At 40.5% G+C, this 11,816-nt stretch overlaps 1 protein-coding gene across 3 annotated transcripts in view; it reads right to left on the bottom strand.

The window, feature by feature from the left end:
• SEL1L (SEL1L adaptor subunit of SYVN1 ubiquitin ligase) overlaps positions 1-11,816 on the bottom strand; it is a 56,747-nt gene that overhangs the window by 39,242 nt on the left and 5,689 nt on the right. For all 3 annotated transcript variants that reach the window (XM_027120230.1, XM_027120232.1, XM_027120231.1), the window contains exon 3: positions 10,974-11,205. In XM_027120230.1, the coding sequence (XP_026976031.1) occupies positions 10,974-11,205 (232 nt within the window). The remainder of the gene's footprint in view (positions 1-10,973; positions 11,206-11,816) is intronic.

The raw sequence follows: 11,816 nt of genomic DNA on the forward strand, positions 1-11,816 counted from the left end.
CCTGCGCGTCTGGAGCCTGTGCTCCGCAACAGGAGAGGCCACAACAGTGAGAGGCCCACGTACCACCAAAAAAAAAAAAAAAAAAATATATATATATATATATATATATATACACACTTATAGTCAAAAATTATATTTATAGTCAAATGTATTTATAGTCAAAAATTGAAACACATTTAACGTTAAAAAGGTACCAACCTCAAGATAACTGTCATATAGTGTTCAGCAATTTTAGTAAACACAAAGATAAAAACTCAATCAACCAACCAATTAACATCAAACTTCCTAAAGTACTACAGACGGAACACAAATAACAGATGATTTGAAGCAAACCATACTTGAGATAAAGCAAATGGTATAGGCCAAATAAAGAGGTATTTACCGTTGACTGAGAAATATGGTATAGTAATCTTCTAGAGAAAATAACAATTTTATGTTATTTGCTACAAGAAGACTGTTTTCACCCAAGGTTGAGAATTGCTAACTAGAGTTGAGAAATTACATTAATGAAGGACAGACATGCAGACTATACTAAGGAAGGCACTGCTTTAAGGATTAAGATGTATTTTTCAGAAAACTAATGAAATGTAGTCACCTAGAGAATGCACAAAAACATTAAGATCAGAGTTCATATAAGCTCAGTTCTCTCTGTGAAAATAATCATTCAAAAGAAGAAAGCACTGGCCCATGTGCCCAGAAGAAAGTGACAGAAGCTTCACGACACTTAGGTGACAGGCAGTCAGAAACTAGAGTGAAACTTGCTCAGGAAAACTGCTGCTTAAGAACAGTGAGTTTGGGGACTTTCTGGTGGTCCAGTGAGTAAGACTCCACACTCCCAATGCAGGGGGCCAGGGTTCGATGCCTAATCCCACATGCATGCCGCAACTAAAGATCCTGTGTGCTACAACTAAGACCCGATGCAGCCAAAATAAATAAATAAATATTAAAACAAAAGAAAACAGTGAGTTTCACTAAATAATGGCTGTAAAGGCATTTTGAGTTCAAAAGCCCTGGTGGGGTGCTTTTCCACAAGGATGGTCTCCCAAAGGCGTTTCTTTCCACAAATAATTTCTTGTACAACCAAACAAAAGAAACAATGATAAAAGAAAGCTCTACATTATAGACCTGTTGTAGGTTATGGCCTATGTTTCCTTAACCATTTATCTTCTGTTTAGTCAGAGTACTAAGGTTTGTTTATTCCTTTCCACCCCCCCCCTTGCATGTGACAATGAAGCAAAAATGCTATCCTATTACTCAACCAACTTTCTTACTTCAGAACCCAATTTTAAGCATGTTTAATTAAGTTTAAGCTCAGTGCCATTCAAAACAGACCAAGATGCTGATTTTTTTTTTTTTAAGACTATTAGGGTAGTGTGTTTATTGTAGAAAAGATAATCCAAGCAATGGGAAAGTATACAAAATTAAAGAAAAATCACTGTCATCTTTAGTTACCACTGAAAATTATCTTTCTCCAAAGGTAATGACTGTTCCTAGAAAAGAGGTTCATTTTTCTTTTCAAGTGCAAATGTGGGGAAACAAATGGCCTTCTTTCCCATAAGGGACCTGTGATGGTTAACTCTTGTGTATAAACTTAGCTGGGCCACAGCATCCAGATGTTTGGTCAAACACAACGCTGGGTTTCTGTGATGGTGTTTTTTGGATGAGATTAACATTTAAATCATGGACTTTGAGTAAAGCACATTACCCTCCACAATGTGGGTGAGCCTCAATCAATCAGTTAAAGGCCTAACAGAACAAGAGCAAGAAGGAATTCTGCCAGCAGAGGGCCTTCAGTTCTATTGATATTTCTCTGCAGCACCCTGAGCAATAGAGGATCAATGGGGCGAGAGCTGGTTCCTTATACGGGGTGAGGGTAGGGGTGTGTCCAGGGGCTGGGCCGGAGCGGTGGCTTAGGTGGTCTGCCCACCCCTATATGGTGGCGTGTGCAGGAGGCATGAGCAGTGCCCTGCTTTTGCTCCCGACCCCCTGCTTTTGCTCCAGGCTCTTCAAAAGTGGCTCTTCAAAAGTGGCAGTTGGGTTTTTTGGTCTCTGTTATCTTTTGTCCATAATTTTGCCCCGCTGTCACACGCACGCAGTTATTTTTAGTCCCATACAGTTTCTATATATTTGTTGCTTGAGGAGAGATGTGTCCAGGGGCAAGCACTGCAGCACTGCAGCAAAGGGTCCCGGGTCCCAGGCTTCTCTCAATACTAAGTGAATTATTTACACTGTGATATTTTCACTTATCACTGACATTCCTTCAGGTGGAGCCAGTGTAGACTGGCTAACAATTCGTAACCCCTTCCTCTCCTCTGTGGGGCTGGGGATGGTCAAGTGATAGTTTTGGCAGTTCTACTAGTGACTTCCGAGGGAGGCTGCTGCTCCTCTGATGCAGGCACCACTTCTTCCTGCGGACCTAGGACCTGGAGATACAGCTACCACCAGGTGTGACCGGCTGGGACAAACATGACGATGAAGTCAATTTACTAAGGAGACTGAACAGGAGAGAGAGGAGCTGGAACCCTTGATGGCACAAGCCCTGAACCACCTTATCTATGGAGTTCTGGTTATGTGAGCCAAATAAACCTCTGCTCCTGCCACTGGTTGATGGATTTTCTGTTATTTGCCAACAAAACTTGTTCCTTTTAAAATGACTATTGAGTATTCTGTAACAGGGGAATACCACAGTGTAATCATTCCCCTCTTGGTGGCCTTTCATTCATTCCTTTTCAACAAATGTTTACTGAGGTGATATGCAGAAAACAGTTAACACAACAGACATGACTGCTATCCTTTGAAAGGTTGGCCCTTGGCTGGCATCTGGGAACTTAGACTCTGGGAGGGTTCCTGCCACCCTAACCCTAGTGGCTCACTGTACCTAAACTGCTTGTACAAACCATGTGGTTCATGCTCAACATCTGCTTTCCTTCTGGGAGTCTGCAATTTTGGTAGATTCCAAGCGGACAGTGATTATATGACTAGTCTCCACTAAAAACTCCAGGCACTGGGTCACTAATGAGCTTCCCTGGAAGACATTTCACATGTGTTGTCACTTGTGCTAGGGGAATTAAGTGCATCCTGTGTGACTCCACTGGGAGAGGACCCTTGGGAAACTTGTACCTTGTTTCCTTTGGACCTCATCCCATGCTGATTTTGCTTTGTATCCTTTCACTACAATAAATCATAGCTGTGAGTACAACTATATCCTGAGTCCTCCCAGCAAATCATTGAACCCAGGGGTGGTCTAGGGGGTCTCCCAATATCAACTGGCATCAGAAGTGGGGTTCCCTAAACCAACCCTGACTCACTAATAGACGGTGAAATTTTGGGAAAAGAAGAATAAGGGGCCCGGTGTGATGTATCTTTGGTGCCCAGCTGATTATGGGGTTATCCATGGTATGCAGCAGTAGCTGATCTGCTGTATGTTATGAGAGGTAAAAGTTACCTGTGGAATCTGAAAATGATAGATCCAACTCCTGGAGAGTAGGCCTGCTGCATCCCACACTGCTTCTGGCCATGCTGGCTAAAGTGATGCCTTTGGGTTTTGCTCTCTCCTCCATGGGAGGAAAAAGGGGCCCCAAATGCCCGAAGGTGAAAAGGCCAAAAATGTTAAAAGTCTGCATTCTGCTCTTCTCCAAGTGGGCTGGGGGTGGGGTTTAAATCAGGTCCCAGGGCTGGAGCAATATTTTAGATAAAACAAAACAAAACAACAAAAGAAAAAGGGAGGGAGGTCACACCACAGCAGTTTTTTCAGCCTAGCTGCTGCTGCAGTACCTCCTCCACTCCCCTTCCTCCCCTGCATTCCAGCCTGGATCTTCCCTGGCAGCTGCAATGCTAACACTGCAAACACTGAACATATTGCTAGGAGTTTAAGTAAATTTGCAATGAGGAAAAAAGAAAAAAGGAAAATTTTTTAGTGACTTTATATTTTGTGGTTATGACATCTGGATGTATGGTAAAAATGGATATAAAATGTTAAATGCTTGTAACTGCATACATGCCAGAGGAATCATCCTGATCAAGGGAAGCTGCAAAAAAAGAAATGTGTTAGTGGGACACAACTTCCTTGCATTTTGCCGCCAGTGGGCGGGTTGGAATTTAAACTCTCTGAGTATTGGAAACAGAACAAGTCTCTGTAACTGATGAGTTTTGCTATGGAAGATATGAATTTTTGCTTGTTGGAGCCTCTGGAAAAAGGGAGGCAATAAGAAAGAAAGGTGACCTACAGATGGAGATCTACTTTTAGAGTTCTAAAAAGCAGGTTTTAGTTGGCTAATGAGAGCTTGTGAAAGTGGAGGTCTGTCCCTTAGAGACCGATGTGCATACTTGTGAAGGGGTCGATTTGGACTTGAAGAATGACAAAACCAGACGGTCATAGGAAAGCCTTATCTGCCACTTGGCCTTTCTGGCCTGTAGCATCTAGTCTTTGCTGCTGAAGAAAAGTCTCTGACTTTTTTTAAACTCCTGAATTCACAGATCCTAACTGCCTGTATCTGATTCTAAGCTGAGGCCTGATATTGTCTGGTGTAAGCTTCCAACCTAAGTGGGAGCTGTGTTGAACTGAAAACAGGCATAGGCTCATAAATAAAACTCATACTCTGTGACCTCTGCACATTAGGCCACCTCGCTGTGGGGTCTACCCTATGAGGACATCATAGCTGCTCAGCTGCACCGTCTGGGTCCCATACAAATCCCAGCAGGAAAGGACTTGTTCTTTGATGGGACCATCTGAAATCAAGCTGCTGACTGCCTGTATAGTGCTGACACAGAGCCTGACCACATTCTTAACTTGTGGCTATAGCTGAAAGCTGCAATTTGGGAGAGGGTACATCACAGCAACTGTGACCTCTGATCACTCCTGACAGGCTGAGCCGACTCCAACCCCCTCTAGAGCATGTCTAACTGAGGTCAACTCCCTGTGCCTGTGTCTCCTGAAGAGCTGCCATTCGCAACGATGGACTACACCTCTGACTCTTCTTCCCTCACCTCTCTCCTGCTGCACACGCCTGAGTGCAAGCTGATTAGTTATGCAGCCATCCTCAGAAAGGGGCTGATCTTTTCTAGGCTGTTCACCAGATAAAGTCACCAGAGTGAAAGGGGTGGGAGGTTATGTAAAACTATTTTGAAATTTTTTGAAAATTTAGGAGTTTTGTCCTGACCGATTCGTGAAAATGACGTTTTTTCCGGTTTGGCTGTATAAAGGGGATTTTCTATGAAGATGTTTTGCACCTCTTTTACAGAACCCCTCCAGATGAAAGGTCTGGATGAGAGTAGGGGATGACTGTAAAAACATAAAATTATGAATGTTGAGTGGAAAACACTGATTTTAGAACCAAGGGAAATAAACCAAAACCCCTGCAGCTGGAAAGGCACAAGAGAGGGGAGAGGGTGTTATGATCTTTGTTCTTCGAAATTACTTCTGGAAGCTTCTTCCTTTTCCTTAAGGAAAACTCTCTGTGCACCCCTCCAAGCTGTTGAGAGCGCTCTGAGTTCAGACAGCTGAGCTATGATCATACCCGGCAGCGCTGACTGAGGCGGCAGGATCTGACCCAACCCCTGCACTTTTCATGCAGAAAACCTCCCGATGCTGACCACACTCACGAGGTGGATGAACTGTTGTCACAGGCAACAAAACTGTTTGGAACTGATCGGCAGTCCCCCTGAAACCAAGCACTGAACTAAATTTTTTGGATTGGACTGGGATCCCTAGGATAAGATACCCACAGTGGGCAGCCACATCATACTGCCTAATTTATGTCTTGCTCGGGGTGCCCAACGATTGTAAACTTTCCATTTCTTGGGAATCCCCAAAAATTCCTTCTGGGATTGTAATTCTGTATGTGTACCCTGACTATCACGACACTGCCTTAGCCCTGGAAGGCTTTCAACTCAGCTTCAACTTACTGGCCAGACTTGTACTGGGCCTGAACTGATGCTTAGAGCCAGGTAAAAAAGGTTAAAACAGAAACTTAAGGAGGAAGCTACCTGTCTAAGATAGACCTTTATGATTAATGGGATTTCTTATTTGGCTAAGACACGTGAAGAGCACAACTGAAATCAATACTGCAGGTTGGTCTCACTCTGCTGTCTGGGTCATATTGATAATAATTTTGCTGTGAAGACAACCTGGCCAATGACCAAAGAGGTATGCCACGTAGAGTAGAGTGAAAATAGCAGGCCTAAACTTCTATCCTTGAAAAGGCCTGCTTACAAGGCTGGCCCTTGGCTTGTGTCTGGGAACTTAAGATTTTGGAAGAGTTCCCACTACCCTAACTGTTATGAGTGACTCACCTCAACTGTACAAAAAATATGATTTATGCTGAACACATGCTTTCCTTCTGGGAGTCTGCAATTTTGGTATGTGCTAGGCACAGAGAACCTATATGACTAGCCCTCTATAAAAACTCCGGTACTAGGTCTCTAAGGAGTTTCCCTGGTAGACATTTCACACGTGTTGTCACAACTTTTTGCTGGGTAAATTAAACACATACCGTGTGACTCTTCTGGGAGAAGACCCTTGCAAGCTTGCATCTGGCGTCCCCCAGACTCACCCCATGCACCATTCCCTTTGCTGATTTTGCTTTGTACTCTTTTTCTGTAATAAATCATAGCTGTAAATACGACTATATGCTGAGTCCTGTGAGTCTTTCTAGAGAATCATCGAGCCCGGGGGTGTGGTCTTGGGGACTGGGAATAAGTGTGAAATGTTCCAACGAACAGCAGAAAGCAAGTGTGACTGGAGTCCTGTGAGTGACAGATGAGGTCAGAGAGGAGAGGCTTGATCACATAAAGCCTTGTTTGGATTTTATTCTGAACATGACAGGAAGCCATTGGTGGCTTGTGAACAGGAAGTAGGATCAGTCTGCCTGCTGTTAGATAACTGGCATCAGGGGAAAGGGTGAAAACAGGGACATTGGATAAGAACTCCTTACATACAAGAGATTCATAACTACCCTTGGGTGGTTCAGGAACTACTTTAGAAAAGAGAAACGTAAGTTTATCTTTAAGGATGAGCAGAAAGGCGATACATGGATTTGGGCAAGGGGGTGAGGAAGGCATCCTAAGCAGTGGGGTAAACTTGTATATGCCTCTGAAGAAGGGTGATGGGTTTAGCATCGCTGGAAAAGGGCAAATGGGGGGAAGCTTTGGGAGATGAAGTCACAGAAGATGGCGGCCACATGCACCCAGAGGCTTTGTGAATCTTGCTAAGAGGCAAGCACTTCATCTCATAGGCAAATGGAAAATAATGGGGGTTGTAAATAGGGGAGTTATAGGATCAAATTTGGGTTTTAGGAAGATCAATATGCAGAGACATGGGTAAGAGGCTGACAAAGGAAGCAAGTCTAGAAGTAACTGTCATATAACCCAGGTCTAATGTAGCTGGGAGTACACAAAAAGTCATGCATATGCAACTTATATGTATGTACATAAGCCTTTTCGTGTATTAATAATACATTAAAAACAAGTTTGAATGAAAAAAAAAGCAATTATTGAAAAACTAAAACAAGTGAATCTGAATGTTTATAAAGTTGTTGGTATGACCACACAGAACATTACTGAAATGATTTTAAAACACATCATATTATTGATACAAATCACTAGTAAAATAAATACTAAGAACAAAAAGAACCACAAAGAAACCTTAAACTGCATTCGGTGGTTAGTGGTAAGGTTGCCATTGTTATTTTGAAATGATATATACTTTATTTGTTTGATTAAAGTAATATAACAATGTTGTTAGGTACCATGATTTTCAGCATCAGGGCAAGGAGACCCAAACATAAAAGAAAGAAGCAAAAATCCTGATGGGTGGAAAGGACTAACAGCAGACTTGAAATCCACTCTCTCTTTTTACTGCCCAAGAAACAGAGAGACAGAGAGGTGACGTGATCAAATCATCTGAGACACATGCTAACAAGAGGCCTTCTGGCAAATGCACTCAAGGTATTTACCACCAGGAGAGTCCTTACTTGTGCACTGCTTTACCAGGTTGGACCTGGTTTGTCCAGACTGTTCACTGTACATAAACCTAGGATGTAAGTATTTATCAGGCGTGACTTCCTAGAAAATACCACACAAGCCATGCAGTTATCAGGGAATAAACTGGAGATGTTTCATAACCGAAATAGCTCCCTTTTGTGGAAGTGACACTCCATATCAATCACTCAAAAGGCCTCATATATTAAAAACATATGTTAAAGTAAGCCAGAGCGCACCTTAACTGAGGTTAAGACAGGACCTGGGAGCAGCTCTGGCAGCCACAGATCTGTGACTTGTGTCTTGTGATAATTATATCTTTGAAAATGTTAGTCAAGTTTGATAGTGGGTAGGATCTCTGATTCTTGTGAGTTTGTCACTCTGACCCTCTGTGTTATCTCACTTGTAATATTTAATTTGAACTAGAATAATCAATATCAATGTTATATTTCCTAACCTTACCCACCAAAAAGGCCTATTAGTAATGACAATTCAGTTGCAATGCATATCCTTGGTGTCTAGATTACAGTATCTAAAATAAATACAATTTCCCACTAAAAGGAATATGGATTCCCTGGAGAAATGGCTGAGATTCATTTTGGGGTAAGGAAAAGTATAAGATGAATTTGGGACATCTTGTCCCGCTTAAAAAGGAAGAAGTTTAAAAGTTACCTACGATTAGTCAAAAGGACAAAGGAATGAACTTAAAGGGACTCTCAAGAGCCAAAAATGCAATAATGTGAGCAATAAAAAAGCATGATTGCAAAAGAGTAAAGCCTAGCTGTATAAAACCCATGGATTTGTAATGATGCTCAAAAGCAAAGCAAAACGAACAGAAAACATATTCACTGGTCTCTTTTGGAGGTCGTTAGGGCACCAAATCATTATCTGAAAATATTTCAAGGGAAAGAATCAAGCATTTATCTTGCTGTGTGGATTATATTTCTGGGTAACCAAATAGTTGATGAGGGAAAGTTCTTTAGAAAAGAACTCCTGATAACAAATGCAGGAGGAATGATAAGTTAACAAGTCATTATTTTGAAACTCCTAATGAAATAATGCATCCAGACAACAAACGAAATGGTTCCCAAAAGCTCTGGGTGAAAGGTCAATGAGGAACTTTTGAATGGCTGGGTCAGGCTGACACCACCCAACCTTGCTGACCAATCACTAGGAGTGGGACAATCAGATACTATGTAACTCCCAGGTAATGCAATGGGAAGCATACAACACTAACTATAAATATTATCGATTAAAAAATAGAACTAAATCTACCCAGGCCTTCGGAGCCAACTTCCAGTTCATAGACTAGACAGCAGATAGTGGAACAAGTTCAATTACATTACTAGCATATGACCAGCTAGATCTAGAATGAGGGAAATCCTATGGCACAAAGGATATTCTTTCTTTAACAAATAAAATGACACTTAAAAACAAGGAAGGGAAAATTGTTACAGGTTAAGAGAAACCTAACATCTTAGTGTGGACACCGACTGACAGAAACCAATTCCAAAAAGACATTTGAAACAAGTGGGAAAACTAAACGGAATCTGGGTACTGGGTGATAAAGGAATAATAGCTAATTTCGTGGGTGTTATAATACTATTGTATTTTTCATTTTGTTGAAAAAAAATTCTTACTTTTAGAGATATGTACGCAGGTAAAACAATGTGGAATTTCTTAATAATCTAGGGGAAAAAAGAGTAAATGGATATGGAGTGGCAAAGATGAAACAAGAACAAGAGTGTTGATGGCTGTTGAAGCTGGGTGACGGTGCGTACATGGGGGTCATTACACCCTCTACTTTAGTACTTGTTTGGAAGTCTCCCTAACAAAAAAGAAAGGAATGAAAATAAATATTTGGCAAAAATTAAAAATGGTAATATACACTTGGCTGAGGTACAGGAAAAGGAACAGACTTACTTTTCTGCAGAACAGTTTAGCAATATGACTCAAATGTCTTTTCAAATTTTATACTTTACTTTTAAGAACTAACTCTAAGGAAATTTTCATAGATGTGTACAAAGGTATACTTAAAATGGTCTCCCAGCAAAAAAAAATATTATGGTATACTTACATGTAAAATTTTTTATAGCCATTAACCATTAAATTGTAAAAGAATATTAAATAATATGGGAAAATGTTCAAGACAAACTGTTAAGTGCAAAACGCAGGCTGTAAAATAGTATATACATTTTGAACCAGTTTAGTCTTCTTGAAACCATACATCTAGAAAAAAGCCTGGAAGAGTATTCTCCACTATGTTGACAGCTGTTATTTCTACTTGATGGGATTAAGGTACTTTTAATCAAAGAAAAAAATGGTTTCTCTTTTTTTTGTATAAAATATTTGTAATAAAAATTATATTTTTAAAAGGTAAAACGTGGATCAATTCTCAAGATTGGCTAATAACAGAATAAGCAGATATGGCAGCGATCTTTGAAATAATAAACCAAATGACAGATGGGTGGTGGGACAGGGCAGAGTGGACACATTAATAACTAATTTTTAAAAGAATAGGTATTTAGCACACTCTACTGTGAGAAAGATCAAGCTGTAAGTTTAAAAATTAGAGTGTCAAGAAAGCAAAAGTTAGAAGAGGATTAAAGTTTTTATGTAACTTTAGGATAAACAACTAAATCAAATTACCTAGGATGACTGAAAAGATTATTGTAGTAAAAATCCTAACACAGTTCTGAAAATAACCAAAGCAGCAAGTTAGACAACACTTCCTGTCTGAGTTTCTATTTTCTGTACCACTCTGACAGACTGTTACATACTGGAGTCCAAAAAGAAATGTTCGAATACTAATATAATACAAATGCAATTGTGACCATCAAATTCAGCTTCTGTAACTTATCCTGTAAAATTATACGCTATACATTATATGTGGTGAATATCAGTAAAATAGGACTACTGCACCTTCTATACTAGCTTTAAAATTTCAGTTGCCTCCTTCCTAAATAAGGCAAAAGTAAACAAAATGTCCAGACTACCTGGTTTCCGTACTTTCATTGGCTCTTCATAGTCCTTGTTTTCTGGATTTGCAGATTCTAGAAAGCTGATTTCTTCTGTGACAGTTTCCCCTTCTTGGCTTCTGAGGCCATCTTCCTCTTCTTGAATAGGTGATTCCAATTCTGATTCTTCTGAATCAAGGAATATCTGACCAGCGACTACTCTGCCTGCTGGGCTATGGTCCTCTACCGACTCATCTGACGGCAAAGAAGTCTGACAATATAAAGTATTTTTAGTTTCCACTACTAACAAGACTCCCTCCAACCTAATTTGACCATTTCTTTCACTAATCCAGATACACCTCCTTCAGTTCCTTGAATGTGTCATACTCATTCGCCTCTATACACTTTGGCATGTGTCCATCACATGCCTTCATCACCTGCCTAAAACTGACTCTTCGGATTTCAACTTAGATGTTACCTCCCCACAAGAAGCTTTCCTTAAATTCCCCAAGTCTAGGTTAGGGTCTCCCCCTACTTGCTCCCAATATATCTTATACTTCCCTGTATGACAGCCCTGTACTATAACCTCCTGTTTCTTACCTACATTCCTTCCAATCTAGAGATCAGGGATCATAACTGATCGGTCTCTTTGAAGATGTAATAATCAGCCTTATTCATTCAATCAACCAAGTAAGTGCATTAACAGATTTTTTTTAATTGATAAGTGTAAACAAATGGCAGAGGTTAAATCTTCAAATTAAAAAACTAAAAAAAGAAAGAATAAAATCAATCTCTCATTAGGCAGTAAAAAATGTAACTGCCTTCAGGCTCTTCAACACACACACACACACACACACACACACACACACACACACACACACA

Source organism: Aethalodelphis obliquidens, unplaced genomic scaffold, assembly GCF_003676395.1.
Source record: "Aethalodelphis obliquidens isolate GAN/ISIS:26980383/991018 unplaced genomic scaffold, ASM367639v1 scaffold21, whole genome shotgun sequence".
Taxonomy (NCBI): Eukaryota; Metazoa; Chordata; class Mammalia; order Artiodactyla; family Delphinidae; genus Aethalodelphis; species Aethalodelphis obliquidens.